Source organism: Cavenderia fasciculata (assembly GCF_000203815.1).
Source record: "Cavenderia fasciculata unplaced genomic scaffold Scf_ET2XIPL01CNAVH-3, whole genome shotgun sequence".
NCBI classification, from domain to species: Eukaryota; Evosea; class Eumycetozoa; order Acytosteliales; family Cavenderiaceae; genus Cavenderia; species Cavenderia fasciculata.
Window position 1 is genome coordinate 175,877 of NW_004457723.1, and position 17,122 is coordinate 192,998.

At 36.3% G+C, this 17,122-nt stretch overlaps 3 protein-coding genes across 3 annotated transcripts, besides 2 other annotated features; 1 reads left to right on the forward strand and 2 right to left on the reverse strand.

Moving 5' to 3' along the window:
* Positions 1-88: 88 nt before the first annotated feature.
* Positions 89-3,051, forward strand: DFA_06912 (uncharacterized protein; the record flags this gene model as incomplete). The annotated part of the gene is made up of 6 exons (XM_004358099.1): positions 89-1,223; positions 1,429-1,525; positions 1,583-1,791; positions 1,814-1,942; positions 2,079-2,640; positions 2,712-3,051. The coding sequence occupies 6 exons, from the start codon at positions 89-91 to the stop codon at positions 3,049-3,051; spliced, it is 2,472 nt and encodes an 823-aa protein (XP_004358156.1).
* A 204-nt stretch (positions 3,052-3,255) lies between these two features.
* On the reverse strand, positions 3,256-11,438 carry DFA_06913 (neurofibromin; the record flags this gene model as incomplete). Its single annotated transcript, XM_004358100.1, has 5 exons — positions 3,256-7,601; positions 7,758-7,941; positions 8,017-10,701; positions 10,787-10,885; positions 11,181-11,438. The coding sequence occupies 5 exons, from the start codon at positions 11,436-11,438 to the stop codon at positions 3,256-3,258; spliced, it is 7,572 nt and encodes a 2,523-aa protein (XP_004358157.1).
* A 49-nt stretch (positions 11,439-11,487) lies between these two features.
* Positions 11,488-11,541: a sequence feature (Short protein (DFA_06914, EGG19812.1) was converted to a misc_feature.).
* A 388-nt stretch (positions 11,542-11,929) lies between these two features.
* Positions 11,930-11,944: a sequence feature (Short protein (DFA_06914, EGG19812.1) was converted to a misc_feature.).
* A 1,134-nt stretch (positions 11,945-13,078) lies between these two features.
* On the reverse strand, positions 13,079-16,973 carry DFA_06915 (uncharacterized protein; the record flags this gene model as incomplete). Its single annotated transcript, XM_004358102.1, has 10 exons — positions 13,079-13,166; positions 13,200-13,439; positions 13,526-13,595; positions 13,656-14,233; positions 14,286-14,362; positions 14,432-14,762; positions 14,843-15,075; positions 15,141-16,549; positions 16,578-16,752; positions 16,842-16,973. 10 exons carry the CDS (start codon positions 16,971-16,973, stop codon positions 13,079-13,081), a joined length of 3,333 nt encoding a protein of 1,110 aa, XP_004358159.1.
* Between the last annotated feature and the right edge of the window lie 149 nt (positions 16,974-17,122).

The window sequence follows — 17,122 nt, forward strand, 5'->3', positions numbered from 1 at the left end:
CAAAGGTTTTTTATTATTATCATCTTACAAACAGAAAGTAGTATTCAGTATAATAACAAAGGATTTGTAATTATAATCGATCATAATCATGTCTGAGATAGCAAATATGATCTCTGACACACATACCTCTAATACACCCGATAAATCATCGTTACAATCATTGAGGTTTAAAGATAACTATAATCAATCTCTTTCCCTTGGAGTATTACCATTATCATTACAATCATTGGAGTTTAATGATAGATATAATCAACCACTATCAGCTGGAGTATTACCATCATCGTTACTATCATTGAAGTTTGGTGTGAGATATAATCTACGTCTATCAATTGGAGTATTACCAACATCATTACAATCATTGGAGTTTGGTAATGACTATAATCAAACAATATCAATTGGAGTACTACCAACATCATTACAATCATTGGTGTTTGGTTATAGATATAATCAACTCCTATCAGTTGAAGTATTACCAACATCGTTACAATCATTAAAGTTTGGTAATGAATATAATCAACCTCTATCTGTTAGAGTGTTACCAACATCATTAAAATCATTAAAGTTTGGTAATGAATATAATCAACCACTACCAGTTGGAGTATTACCAACATCATTACTATCTTTAAAGTTTGGTAGGGACTATAATCAGGCAATATCTGTTGGAGTATTACCATCATCATTACAATCATTGAAGTTTGGTTACTACTTTAACCAACTTCTATCAATTGGAGTATTACCATCATCATTACAATCATTGGTGTTTGGTAGAGACTATAATCAACCTCTTTTAGTTGGAGTATTACCATCATCATTACAATCATTGATGTTTGATGGAGATTCAATAGATCCGATAAGATTTTTAGTTGATTTCAACCAATCCATTGGTGTAAGCAGAAGTTTTATTAAATTAGGATCATATGGAGTCATAAAGCTTCCAAGCACCAAGGTTTTTTTTATTCTTTCAAAAACCAAATCTTTACAAAACAAACATCATAACTCAACTCACACTTGGGCCAACAGACCGAGCAACACTCCAACATCCACAACACTCAACACAAATCCCAACTCTATCAATTACGACCTCAACTATTTAATGAAATATCCTATCAGCGAAACAGATTTTGTTATAGTCAACACCCACAAATATTTCAAATTACATTCTTTTCCATACTCTGCCAACCAAGTATTTTTAGTAATGTGCCAATCCTCTGGTGAATTGGTACGTAAATATAATTTATTGTTAGTATATGGTTTAGACAATTGGTATTATAATTAACTAACCTATCCTTTAGTATGTTTACAAAGAAATAGATTACTCCAACAAGAAAAATAAGCAGGAAATAGATCAATCGATCTATGACAAAGTACAATTTGAAATCAAAACGATGCAGCTATTCATCAACGACCCTATGTTTGTACAATACAAAGATCATCAAGATGACACTGATTCAAAAAAGATATATCTCTTGACATATTTCTGTGAAGGTGGTGATTTAGAACAATTGTGTCAATCAATTTATCAATGGTATGATACTAAAGCTCTTTGATCAAACAACAATATTAACACTGACAATCTTTTTAGGAATGAATTTCAAAAGGAAAACCCTCATCCAAAATATAAATATATTCTCGAAACAGAAATATGGCGATACATTCATCGATTATTCCTCATACTCGAAAAACTATCTCAACACAATCTTGCACATCTTGATATCAAACCACTCAATCTATTTATTGGATCAGACGGTGAAATAGTTCTTGGTGATTTTGGTTGTTGCCACTATTACTTTGGTACCCAGATTGATTTATAAAGCTACACAATCCACAAACAATAATCAAGAAAAAATTAGTGACTCTATCAACCAACCAACAGCACAAAATGCAAATATGATAGCTACACCACTTGCCTCTCGTGGAACAAGAGGGTATTATGCACCAGTCCGTATACACCTTTTAATTATAACATCTTTGAAACCAAAACTGACAGGTTTTTCATTACTTTGATGCCGATCATATTAAAATATCACCTGTTAAATATTCCGAGCTTTTGGTTAATTTTGTCAAGAAACTATTAATAGCAACACCTGATGATCGACTTTCATTGGATGATTTAATTGGAGAAATAGTCAACCAACACACACAAAGAATCACATCATTTTTAATCAATCAACGACAAATTCTATCAAGCACAACAACATTAATATTGGATGGTGAATTCAACAGTCCTCTCAAAGGATTACTTCCACCAACACTTTTAAAATTAAAGTTGTTGGGAAACTTTAATCAACCAATCGAATGGGGTGATATTCCAGATAGTGTTGAAACATTAATATTCGGATCATCATTTAATAGTCAAATACATTCATTTCCAAAGTCATTGAATAATTTAGCTTTAGGAATATCATTCAATCAACAGTTGTTCCTCATCGACAAAAAAGTTACAATCCACCTTAACAGAGATAATAATACTTCGTGGAATGAATGGTTCGATTGGGCTCTATCTCAAATGAAGCATGTCAATATCTACTACCGCCAAGACCTGGGGAAAAAAACTAATTCATTTATTAAAAACAATGATAGTGGATCCAATTTCTTCTTGACAATTGGTGAAAAATATTATGGAATTGGCGATATCAAGGGGTATGTAATCAGTAAAAATACAAACCAACAATTAAACAAATTGACACTAACCATTTTTTTAAAAAAAATAGGGACAATAATATAATAGAGTGGACGAATAACAACTTCGAGTGTAAAATCAAACTAAAAGATGTTAAAGTGATATCACATGTTCAAGCATCAATCTATCCACATTTGTTTTGTCAAATAGATAAATCAAAATTTGAAGAAGCCAACAGACGATTTGGAGAATTTCAACCCGACTCTGAATACAGTTCTTTGTATTCTGAACTATTTGAATTGGATCAAGACAATATTCATCAAGTGTTTGAACATAATCATCAATATCTAAATATTAGATTGATTTACACCCAAACACCAGATTCTGTGCTATCAAAATTGATAAATATGCTCTATAGTGCTATTTACTAAACATAAAAGAAAAGAAATTCAAATAATAATAATATCATATAAATAAAATAAATGGTTTTAGAATTATCAGTAGTTTATTAATAAATACAATTGTTTTGTTTTTTTTTTTGGTTTAGTTTGTTTTTCTTATAATATAACATGTGTTTTTTGTTTTGTGATTTGATTTCTTCCTAGCTATTAGTTTAATTATTATTATTATTATTATTATTGTTTATGAGTCAAAATACAAGTAATTAATTCTCCACAAGTTTTAACGATTGATTCATTGATTTGGCTAGATTGTCTATTAAAGCCAGCACCACAATCGGGAAGACCTTGGAAACCCAATTTCTTCAAGTGCGAGATACCAAGTTTGTTGTTGTTGGTGGCAGTCTCCATGGAAAAGGAAAACATATGTTCCATGATGAGTAGACCGGCTTGCATCATTTTTTCGATTTGAGAAGAGGTGATGACGGTCGACAACTTGGGAATGAATGTTTTGTAGATGACGGGGAAGGCGCGAGGAAGGAACTGGATGCCTTCCTTGAGGGCCTCGTATATAAACAATTGTTCGTGCTCACGGTCAGTGTGAGCAAGAATCGTGACGAGGAAGGTGAAGAGGAGCGCAGCAGAGTCTGAATCAGGCACCATGTGCTCGTTGAACAACAGCTGGTTTGGAGACGTGCGATTAGCCTCGCCGGTAAGCGCGGCAATCTGGTCGACGTTGGCCACCTCGCCCTCGGTGGCAAACAGAGCTGCCAAGTACCCAATAACCGACGCACCCGTTCCCTTTTTAGCAGTGATTGATAGATAGGTCGATAAGAGACGAGAGGTGGTGGTCTTGGTGCTGGGGTACTTGAGACCCTTGAGCAAGTGTGCAGCTACGGCAAACGAAAAGTTAAACTCGAATGATACGCCTGTGATGTTGTCGAGTTTGGACAGGATGGCTTGGTATGGCTCACGTGCCGACAAGTAGGTCTTGGCAACCGATTCTTTGAATTGGTCCCAGCGATCCATTGTCTTTAGCATCACTTCGAGTAGTGCAATGGCAGCGGTAAACACGCGAGGCTCGTACAGCTGCGTCAACGTGGTGGCTACCCAAAAGAGTGGTGTAATAAAGCGTGATGCCGGGTTGATGTATTCGAATAGCTTGGTGAGACAAACCAACACACCAACAATCAGGTCATTCTGTTCTTGCAAACATTTGGGGGTTGCGAGAACCGATTTGAGTGCGTTAAAGATGCTTTCGACGAGTTCGTCGTTGACATACTCTGAGCTACGTGCAATAATACCTAGTGTGATGAGAGAACGTGATTGTACGGCCGGGTTCCATGGACGGAGCGACGAGATGGTGGTGAATGACAACCAACGGTTGTGCCAGGCAGTGCCAAAACACTGACCATTGGCCGAACACGTGTTGAGCATGGAAAAGATGGAGCTGACGACTGGGTCGACATTGGTAATCGACATTTTCTCGAGTTCCTTTGCGTTTTGATCGGGTGTTGTAAAGTCGGCAGTTATATTACTACCACCAATACCGAATAGTAGACGGAATGAAGGTTGACCCATCTCGGACAAGAGGTATGGTAGACCTTGCAACTTGTTGTCGGCTGATACAAGGAAGGTATAGAGCGAATGGACAGTATTGATAAGTAGTCCATGTGTAGTGATACGAACATTGACATTACCAATTGAAAAGAGTGTACAAATGATATGTAATAATTCTGGCAGATACAATTGTGCACAGATAAGATTATCAAATGACAATAACAAGAGTAGACGGAGGTGGACAATGATGGTTGGCCAAAGTTTGTGTTCTGACAATTCAGAGTGTACAACATTCTCACTGGTACGTTCAATGAGACGGATCAACTTGCTAATGAGTTTACCTGCAATGAGTTGTGGTGATTCTCCAGCCATCGATGCAATCATTTCACCAATCAATTCGCAATTGTTTGAACCAAATCCAGAATCAACTGCCTTTTTAACACAACATTTGAGTGCCAAGTTGACAAGATCTGGTTTTTGACGGCCAAATGTTTCCCAAACCTTGGACAAGATGATAGACTTCATTTGTGTCTCACGAATTGACAAGTCGATGAGTGCGTTGATGACAGTGTTGGTTTTGGCCAACTTCTCGGCAGCTTCTGGGGTGGGACTAGGTTGAGTGAATAGTGCGAGGTTGGCAATCCACGGCGACACATAGTCGAGCACAAGATACTTGGCTACAGCAGATGCCTTGGTGATACCATGCAAACATTCAGCCAAAAACTCTAGTGTCAAGCCAGTCTCGGTACGACTGAGTTTCTCAGACACACGAATTACAAATTGTGTACTATTCTTGGGGATACACAATCCACTTGTCTCGAGCAACTGTAAATTGAGTGAAAAATTTGAGTTTCTACACAATGCAGACAACATGTTGTAGGCGGCAACACGCAATGCGTTCTTGGTACTACCGAGATTGAGAAGAGCGACATTGAGCAATGTACCTGGGATATCTTGAGGACGGAAAGATCTATTGGCCAACTTGCTATCTGGTTTACTCAATTTCCAACGTGCTTTACTTTGATTGACAGCTTGCAAGATTTGTTGACATTGTGGTGACTTTAGAACCATTGCTTTGGGACCATTCATATCATACTTTATAAAGAACTCTTGGTCGTCGTCGGAAAAGGTACGGTTGACCTCTAGAATGGTAGAAATGTGGTAGAGATCGACCAACGAAGACTGCTTACCTAGAATTGGGTGAAGCTTGATCGAGATGAGTTGCAACAGATCGGTTGTGATACGTAGTGTCACTGACTTTTCATGATACTGACCAGACAACTTGACAACTGGTGAGAAAGTCGACTTTACATCAGTCTCGACTGCCAATGAAGATTGTGGTAATCCACATTCAGCCTCTCCAATATAATCAAAGATACGAACTGGATTTTGAAGTAATACAATCTTTTTAGTGGCACGACCAACCAACTTTCCAACACGTTTGGTATACTTTTTAAAGTTGTGATTGGGATTGACGACAATGATTGATTTCAAATGCTCGGCAGCTTCATCTGGGAAATGACGTAACCAAGTTGTACACCAAGACAATGGGATTTGATGCTCTGGTGCAAACAATGTACAATCAATCACTATGACATAGGGTTGATGCATACTGTCCTGTACAGTCTTGAGCATGAGGTAGAGTAAATGTTCCATATCCATTGAACTCTCATATCTCTTTGCAATATAGTAAAAGACTGGATACTTTTCCTTGGTGACACCTTGTTTGTAAAAGATTTTCTTTTGTTTGAGTGGTTCGAGGTTGAGACTTTGGAAACGACGCATAAAATCTTCGTAATAGTTGGTTGCCTTGTTTTGACCTGTTCCACCGATATTACGTTGGATACCAGTACCAGCCTTTTTCTTTTCGAGGTCGGGTGGTGCACCGAGACGTTGCATGGTTTGAGTGAGACGGTCGGCCACATCACGTTGGTTGATGGCAGGTGAACCGAGCACCTTTACAATCTTTTCAAGTCCATTGTAAAAGTGGTGGTGGAGCATAATGACATCGTCGTCTTTATGTTCTTCAGCACCTGCAGATGCCTTGATATTGGGATAGTCGGGAGAGATGATGGTAAACGATTCAAACAAATCGTCAATAGCCTTCATATTCTCATTGACAAACGAGTTACAGTTGGCCATGTAATTCTCACGTACACCCATCTGTCCATTGGCCAAATTCTGGAGTACCTTTGTACAGAGGACCAATCCACGACGAGTCTCTTTGCTCAAAGCACCTGCCGAGACGATACCAAATATCTCGGGCGAGATAATGGCGGGACAGATAAAACGAAGAAACATGATACCACCAATCGCCATTTTCTCGTTGCCTGGGAATGTTTCATTGACCACTTTAGAGATATAATTACAAATCTCTCTAAATGGTAGTGGTAGATGAGGTACAGAGTCTTGAATTGCCTTTATAAACTTTTTGGTTAAATCCAACAGACGGTTGGTATTGGCGACGACATCTTCGCCCGATCCGACACGACTTGGATCGATTTCCATCGATTCAGAGTTATCTAGTAGTGTCTTCATGACTGGATACAATGCAACTTTGAGGTATGGTTGACCAATCAATTTGGTATAGGCTGCCAACATTTTAGTGGCAACACTGTTACGACGCAACAATGTATTGGCAGTCTCTGTACTCGAAACTTCGTGATGAATAACCTTTTTCAAGATGGGCATGGTCTTGTCATTTTGTTCACAAAAGTTGACCAATATACGTGCCACCTCATCGGCTTCAGTAATCTGTGTCACCTCTCCCAATGCAATAATCGAAAAGTAATCGGGTTCCAAAAGCAACTCTACAAACTTTTCATACTTGTCTGCACTTTCATCTTCAACTGCATCAAATCCAGTACCTTGATTTAGAATATTGGCAATGACTCGTAAGAAAGCTGATCTAGTCTCGTGATCTTCATGATAACCCATTGTTGCAAAATATTCATAATGAATATTTGCACTCAACATGTTACTTAAACTTCTAATTGCTCCATCTGCTAATTGTGGTGGACTTTCTACCCTAAAAAAAATTAAAAATAAATAAATAAATAAATAAATAAATATTTATCTTTTTTTTTTTTTTTCTATTTCTATTTTACATACTTGATCTTGTTTACTTCTATAATTTGTTAATAAAGTAGTAAAGAATGTAAAATATTTTCCAAATTTACTACCTTGAGCATCATCATCACTAGTTGGTAAAGTTAGACCACGTAATAAAGATGCAATAGTAGTAACACAAGCTACATCAACTTCCTTTGGTAATTTCTTCATCAACATCATTTCATTCTTTGCATTTACATCATTTTGAATATCAATTCTTGTTGAATCTGTTGAAATTGATACTGATGATTTCTATAAATAAAAATAAAATAAAGATTAATATTTTTTTCTATTTATCTTTTTTTTCTATTTTTATCTTTTCCTTACTCTTGTAGCAAGATTAAAATCTGAAGTCCATTCAATAATATTTTCGACGAGAGTATTACGGAATTCAGTTTCACGTGAAAAAGATATATATTGTCTCTTGATCATCATGACATCGAGGAGTGAACAGAAATTCTTTTTGATACGAAGTGAAGTGGTGGACGGAACGAGATGGTTGAGATAACGGATGATCAAGAGTGTGAGTGGTTCAAACGAGGTGATGATGGCCAGATCTTCAGCCGTCTGTGAGATATCGAGAATATGTTTGACGACACCAATCGTTTGGTCGACAAACAATGTGGAACGGTCAGACACGTCCAACTGACCGGCATCGCCAAAGAAGCCATTGATGACTCCTTGAAGATGTCTAAATAGTACGGCATACACTGATGGAGACATACCAGTACCCGAGAGTGACATGGTTGTCTCTCTAATAAATGCATTGTCAGACACTACCAAATCCATCAACTCTTCGACAAATGAATCGATTACCTTGATGGTACGTTCTTGGACATTCTTTTTGGCACCCAATAGTACACGACGATTATCCTTTTCAGGAGCTGCACGTACAGTTGTTTCTTTGTTTAATGTTACACCTGACAGAGCGACCAAGAAACCCATAGTATTATGCCATTCTTGTTTGATTTCTGCTGGTGACTTGTCGGTTATTGGCGATGATGTTTTGGTGATGTTTCCACTCGTTGTAATCTTGCGTTGCTTGTCCATGTCTTCAATACCCGTGGTCATGAGTACAGGTGTCAGTTGACACCAACGTGTATACACCTCTTCCCAGGCGGCAAAGTTACCAGTAGTAGGTGTCTCGATACGACGGAGCAATGTACGAATAACCTTTTGTTGATGTTGACGACCGGTTTGTAGTACACCAGCAGTCGACAGTTTCTTGTAGATACCATAGTTGGCAGCGATTGGGTTGTTGGCTTGAGCATCGTCGTCTCCCAATATCTCAATCTCTTCGCAGAGCAAACCAAAACAAGTAGCACACTTGCTACAAATATCAGGTTCTGGTGAACAAAGGTGAATGAGAAGTGCGATTTCCAATTTGGTCGAACCTTGTGAACGAACATCTCGAACTGATGCTTCAGGACGTAACGACTCTTTACTCTTTTCGAGGAATGCGTTACGACGCAATAGAATCTCTTCAAGCAATGTAACAAGCTTTTGAATCTGTTCATACTTTGCATCCTTCATATCAATGAGAGCGTTGGCTAGTGATATATTGACAGCTGAGCTAATCTCCCAGAACCCATTGATCATCTTTTTCTCGTACCATGCTTCAATGTAGACGGCATTGTGGAACTTGAGTAATGTCTCGGCAGCGACATCGGCAATCTCTGGCAATGCAAATTGTGACGAACAATAACACAAACCAGTAATAATACTACGAATGTCTTCTAGATCTTGTGCAGGTGTCTTTAACGCATAGAGTGATAGACGTGGATCGGCAAGGAACAGTTGGATCAAATACCCCATCACTTGAGTATCAAACTGAACCTTTTCAAATTGTTGTTTTGACTTTTTGTCTGTTGCACTCTTGAGTGCTGCATGAGAACGAATCGACTGAAGATAGTCTCCAAACATGGTTTTGAGTTGACCTGAAACGAGTGCATAGGCGTCCGAGATGGATGGCGACCATGGCAGAGTATTGGCAGCGTCTTCACGAGCAATACGCAACAAACTGCGTACCAACACCATTCTAAAGTGTGGTGGAGTGTCGGGATTGAGACAGTCGGGGATAAGAGTGGTGACCTTTCTCGGTGAGATTTTGAACGATGACACTAGACACTCGATCATCATGTCTAGGTCGTTGGGAGTCTCGAGTGTACGTTCCTTGTTGAAAAGACGTTCTTTGAGTTCCGTCTCGATGGCTGGCACGATATAACGTAGTGCAGACAACTCGCTCTTTGAGACATAAGTCGACGCTTTACAAATATCGACATAACAAGACGCAGCAACGTCGGCCAATTTAGGAACCTTGAGTGATTTTTTCAAATCGGCGAGGAAACGCTCCTTGGCACTATAGTCGGTTGCTTTATCCTGCTTGTAGATCTTGAGCATGATATCTGGACACAGGATCAGAAGCATTGTCTGTAGTGGCCAAAAGGCATTCTTGTGTGCCGTCTTTTTGGCCCAGCCGTCGAGAATGTCAAACAGCTGGTCGGGGTTGCCCGGCAGACGCTCGCACATCTTGCACAGCGTCACAAACTCCATGGGGTAGTTGTCGATCCAGTTCCACACGGCATTCTTGAGCACCTGTGAAAGAATAAATTGGTGGCGCTCCTTTTTGAACGAGTTGGCAGCGCGTGTCACGCGGTCCAACAACTCGGACAATCGCTTTGAGTTGAGGTTCAAGTGTTCGATGAGGTAGAACTGGTTGCTAAACTGGTCGTCGGGTTCCTTGCCGCTGACCACCACGTGCAATATCTCGGTGATCTTGCCCGACACAGACTCGTAGTTGGTGGCCGACAACTGAAAGATGACACGTCCAGAGTTTCGTCGCAACTCTTCTTCGTTGGACACGACCGATCGCATCAAACATGTCATCGATTGACCCAATATAACTCTTGCCAATGCCTCTTCAAGAGGTGGTGGTAATATTTGTTCCTCCTTTTCTTTTAATCTAATTGCTTCTTTTTCATCTAATCCTTGTACATTTCTAAATTGTGATTTCTAAAAAAACAAAATAAAAATAATTAAGTTAAGTTAGTAAATTTCAAGTCCAACTTGGACATTTATCTTTTTTTCTTAAACTTACAATATGATGCCATTGATGTTGCATACATTTAGCAAGTAAATTTAATATATATGATTGTGCCCATGAATTATGTTCATTTGTTTCATCTTTATCTTTCCTCTACAAAATTAATATTACAAATTAAATTAAATATTAATACATTATTTATACATATATCGCGTGATAATTAATCTAGATCAGATGGTGCAATGGTTTTTTTTTTTTTTTTTTTTCTTAAAGTAGATTTTTTCAAGCTCATAGGAGATATTGAAACAAACAAACATCTGCTTGCTGATCTCGGATGTCTTATACAGGTGACCTGTATCTATCTATCTATCTATCTATGATTCCTATTTACTTGATACTCTTTTCATTCATTGCATCATCTGATTTCTGATTTGTTATTAGTATTTACCTTTAATAAATTTTCTAAAGAATCTGATAAACCTGTTGCTATGATATTTAATTTACTTGAGCTGAGTTGGATGAGGGTGTCTTCGTTGTACTTTCGGATATGTTCTTGTTGTATTTGATCGGCGGTTTGGTAGCCACCTAGATTCTTGGTGAGCTTTATCTGTATGTTGATACGATTGATGAGATCGTGGATGAGTCTGTCTTCATTCTCTGCTGCCGACGACGATGACATCGATGACGATGATGTGTTTGAATTCATGTTGTTGGAGAGTGATGATAGGCTGCCCGTTGACGCCGACGCTGTCGACATGGGTTGCGATGGCGACGGTGCTCCTATATTGGATGATGATGCATTACTTGGTGTATTTGACATGATTGATTGACTATTTGTGATTTGTGATTTGTGATTGGTGATGATAATATATTTTTAAAAAAACTTATCTCTATATACAAAAAAATAAACAACTACTAAACTAAAAAAAAAGGTAGTGTAAAGAAGGGAGTGAGGAGGAGGAGGAGGTGAATGCTAATATAAATACTATTACAACAACAACAAAAAGGATTACTAAATAAATAATAAATAGATATAAAACAACCTAATACTATACTCTATCTAACTATCTATAAAACTAAATAAAAAAAGGCACTACTCTGCTCTGCTCTACTCTACTTACAAACTACAATCCTCTGATGCAGCTGATAGGAGTGTAGTAGTCAAGGTTTATCTCTTTTTTTTTTTTTTTTAAATAGATATTTGATTCTTGATCAATCAATCAATAAATAATATCAAAACTGGTAGTGGGATGATTGTAGTATTATTATGAAGGTGGGTTAGTGGGAAGATATCTTTTGTGTGTTGGTGTAGTACTAGTGTGGTGTGATAAATGTATGTGAATCTCTCTTATACTAGTAGTGAGTGTCCTGTCTGTCTTGTTTATCTATCTATCTATCTATCTATCTAATCTGATCTCGTTGTCCACCCTGATAAAGAGAGTCTCTTGAAGTTAGCTAGCTAGTTTTGCTGTAGTAACTAGCTCACTTTGCTTTGATCAGTCTATCTCTTATCAAAAAGTGGTTGAGTTGATTGATTGGTTGGGGATAGGAGTAAAAAGAAAGTGTGCACAAGAGCTGCAACAATAAAATCAAGAGCCCTCTAGATTTTTTAAAAATTTAATCAGGTGAAAGAGTCGATGTTCGATCTTTATTACTATAATTGCGGAGTTACCTTTGGCTCACTTCATTTTATCTTTGCTACGATATATTTTAATTAGAGATAACATATATGAATGAAAGAAACAATTAGAATTAAAACAACCTGTTTAAAATTGGAATTAGATTTGAAATACAAGACAACCAACAGTTGTTTTTATTTATAGAATTTGTATACATGTGAAAGTTGGTTTAAATCGAATGAACTATTTTAAACATTTAGTTGGTGAAATGATAGTGTCAAAGGCTTTGCTTTGTTTAAAACAACAATTAATAGAAATGTTTTGTGGTTGGCGAATAGTAAATAGAGTTGCCAAGGTTTCAGTTATGTTGCTGTTTTGTGCGTAATGTGAACATACATTTGTTCATAATTATAATGTGATTATTGTTTTGTGGACATGATTGTTTGACATTAATAGGCTAGGATAGCAACTACTATTGCTCTGTGATTAAATAATAAAGATACTATTACTAATCCCCAAGTAATGTTACTATAGTTTTTCCACTATGATCCTTGTTCTCGAGAACCTAAAAGTATTTTTTAAAATTCCAAATGCATTATGTTTCTAATATTAGAATGGTGGTTTAATTAATTAAAGATTGAAAGAAATTAGAAATATCTGTATTCATAACTCACAAGTGCTCTTTCTTTAAATTCGACATCTTGTTTTTAATAATATTATTTGATTTTTATTTCTTTGTTTTGCTTTTTGAAAGATTAACGAACACCTTTTTTATCTTTGATAGCACAGAGTCTGATGTTTTGACGTAAATCAATCTAATATTTAGAAATTGATGATTATGTTCAAACATTTGATGAATATTGTCTTCATCCAATTTAAATAATTTATCCATTTCCTTTAGGGGGTATTCAGAGTCGGGTTGGTATTCGACAAAGTGCTGATTGATTGATTCAAATGTTGATTTATCGATTTGACAAAATAAATGTGGATAGATTGATGCTTGAACATGTGATATCACTTTGACATCTTCTAGATTGACCAAACATTTGATATCATCATTCTTCATCCACTCTAGTATATTATTGCTCCTGTAAAAAAAAACATTTGGTTAGCGTCAATAAACATATGTTTTATTAGCATTATTGTGAATTTGTATTACCACCTGATTACGTACCTCTTAATATCACCAATTCCAAAAGATTGTTCACCGATCGTTAAGATGAAATTAGATCCCTTCATGTTGTCTTTTATAAAAGAATTGATGGCTGTCTGTTCCAAGTCTTGGCAGTGGTAGATATTGATACATTTCAAATTATCATCACTCCAATCGTTAAATACTGTAGACAGAGTATCTTTCCAATTGTCTGTGGTTATGTGTATTGTAGCATTTGTACCATATGATTGCAACTGTTGATTGAATGATTTTCCTAAAACTAAATGTTTTAATGTCCTTGGCAATGATCCAATTTGACTATTAAATGATGATCCGAATATTAGTGTTTCAACACTATCAGGAATATCACCCCTTTCGATTGGTTGATTAAAGTTTCCTAATAACTTTAATTTTAAAAGTGTTGGTGGAAGTAATCCTTTGAGAGGACTGTTGAATTCACCATCCAATATTAATGTTTTTTTGTTTGATAGAATTTGTCGTTGATTGATTAAAAATGATGTGATTCTTTGTGTGTGTTGGTTGACTATTTCTCCATTCAAATCATCCAATGAAAGACGATCAAGAGGTGTTGCTATTAATAGTTTCTTTACAAAATTAATTAAATGTTCAGAATATCTAACAGTTGATATTTTAATATGACCGGCATCAAAGTTGTTCTTTTTGTGATTCGAGATAAACTCTTTTCTATTGGCAATATCATCTGGGTGACTGTGAAATAATTAGTTACGGATAAAGTTTGATGATAAAATCTCATAATTACCATGAAAGTAAATGGAATAGAGTTGAACCAACTGAATATATATCACTTGATGGGTAATATTTCTTTTGTTTTGATTCCTATAAATAATGTAACGAAAAATGGGTGTTAGTTGGCTGACAATATGAAAATATGAATAAATAACATACAGGTGAGTAATATCCATTTGTTCCACGAGAGGCAAGTGTTGTGGCTATCATATTTGCATATTGTGCTGTTGTTTGGTTGTCACTATTTTCTTGATTATTGTGTGTTTTGGTGACAGCAGCTGAATGATTTTGATCAACGAAATAGTGACAGCAACCAAAATCACCAAGAACTATTTTGCCGTCTAATCCAATAAATAGATTGAGTGGTTTGATATCAAGATGTGCAAGATTGTGTTGTAATAGTTTTTCAAGTATGAGGAATAATCGTCGAATATAAAGCCATATTTCAGTTTCTGGAATATATTTATATTCTGGATGGGGTTGCTCATTCCTAAAATTCGAGAAAATGTTAGTGAACACTGGTATTTATTGTTGTTGTTGTTTAACAGTTATATGAATTTAGTATCATACCATTTATAAATTGATTGAAATAATTGTTCTAAATCACCACCTTCACAGAAATGTGTCAAAAGATACATCTTTTTTAAATCAGTGTCATCTTGGTGATCTTTGTATTGTACAAACATAGAGTCGTTGATGAATAGTTTCATCGTTGAGATTTCAAATTGGGCTTTGTCGTAGATCTTTTGATCTATTTCATAGTTATTTTTCTTATTTGAATAATCTATTTCTTTGTAAACAAACTAACAGATAGGTTAGCAATTGGGGTTATTATTAAGCTAAGTTTGTGATTTATATATATATATACCAATTCACCAGAGGATTCACACATAACAAAGATTACTTGATTGGCAGAATGTGGAAAAGAGTGTAATTTGAAATATTTGTGGTTGTTGACTAAAACATATTCCGTGGTATTGATGGGATATGCCATTAAATAGTTGGGGTCGTAATTGATAGAGTTGGGATTTGGGTTGCATGTTGTGGGCGTTCGAATGTTGTTCAGTCTCTTGTCCCATGATGATGTTATCGGTGAAAGAATTTTGATATTCGGAAGTTTGATTACTCCAAGTGGCCCTAATTTAATGAAGTTTCTTTTTATGAGCATTGAATCAAGTAAAATTCTTCTTTGTGATATATCAATATACAGGCGCTGACCAAGCTTCAATGATAGTAAAGTTGATGGTAATGCACCAACTGATAGAGTTTGATTAAAATTATTACCAACCACCAATGATCGTAACGATGTTGGTAATACTCCAACTGTTAGAGGTTGATTATAGTCGCCACCAAACTTCAATGATTGTAATGATGATGGTAATACTCCAACTGTTAGAGGTTGATTATATCCATCACCAAACGCCAATGATTGCAATGATGATGGTAATACTCCAACTAAAATTGCTTGATTATATCTATTTCCAAACTTCAATGATTTTAATGTTGATGGACCTCCAACTGATAGAGGTTGATCAGAGTAATAACCAAACACCAATGATTGTAGTGATGTTGGTAATACTCCAACTGGTAGAGGTTGATTATATTCATCGCTCAACCTCAATGATAGTAACGATGTTGGTAATACCCCAACTGATAGTGGTTGATTATAGTCTCTACCAAACAACAATGATTGTAATGATGCTGGTAATACTCCAACCGATAGTGGTTGATTATATCTATAGCCAAACTTCAATGATTGTAATGATGTTGGTAATACTCCATCAGTTAGTGCTTGATTAAAGTAATCACCAAACACCAATGATTGTAAAGATGTTGGTAATACTCCAACTGGTAGAGGTTGATTATAGTCATTACCGAACTTCAATGATTGTAATGATGTTGGTAATACTCTAAATAATATTGGTTGATTATACCTATAGCCAAACACCAACGATTGTAGTGTTAATGGTAATACTCCAGCTGATAGGCGTTGATTATAGTTCCAACCAAACACCAATGATTGTAATGATGATGGTAATACTCCAACTGATAGAGGTTGATTATAGTCGCCACCAAACTCCAATTCTAGTAATGATGTTGGTAATACTCCAACTGATAGACGTTGATTATAGTTATTACCAAACTTCAATGATCGCAATGATGATGGTAATACTCCAATTGATATTGATTGATTATATCTATAACCAAACTTCAGTGATTGTAAAGATGTTGGTAATACTCCAACTGTTAGAGGTTGATTATATTCATAACCAAACTCTAATGATTGTAATGATGTTGGAAACACCAACGATTTGTAATGATGTTGGTAGTACTCCAACTGATAGGCGTTGATTATAGTCCCGACCAAACTCCAATGATTGTAATGATGATGGTAATACTCCAACTGATATTGGTTGATTATAGTCGCCACCAAACTTCAATGATTGTAATGAATGTTGGTAATACTCCAACTGATATTGCTTGATTATAGTAATTACCAAACACCAATGATTGTAATGATGATGGTAATACTCCAACTGATAGGGTTTGATTATATCTATTACCAAACACCAATGATTGTAAATGATGATGGTAAAACTCCAACTGATAGTGGTTGATCATAGCCATCATCGAATGTCAGTGATTGTAGAGATGTTGCCGTTTGTTGGGTGTCAGAGTTGGTTGCTGCTGTCTCCGCCATTGATCAGTTATACTGATACGACCCTTTGTGTTACTTGATAATTCTAAACACTCCTTTTGAAGACCAACTCCGATTCTTGATGATTCCTCAATCGAAGGGAAATTTTTGAAAAATTAAAAAAGGTGGATACTTCTTAGATATTTAATTAA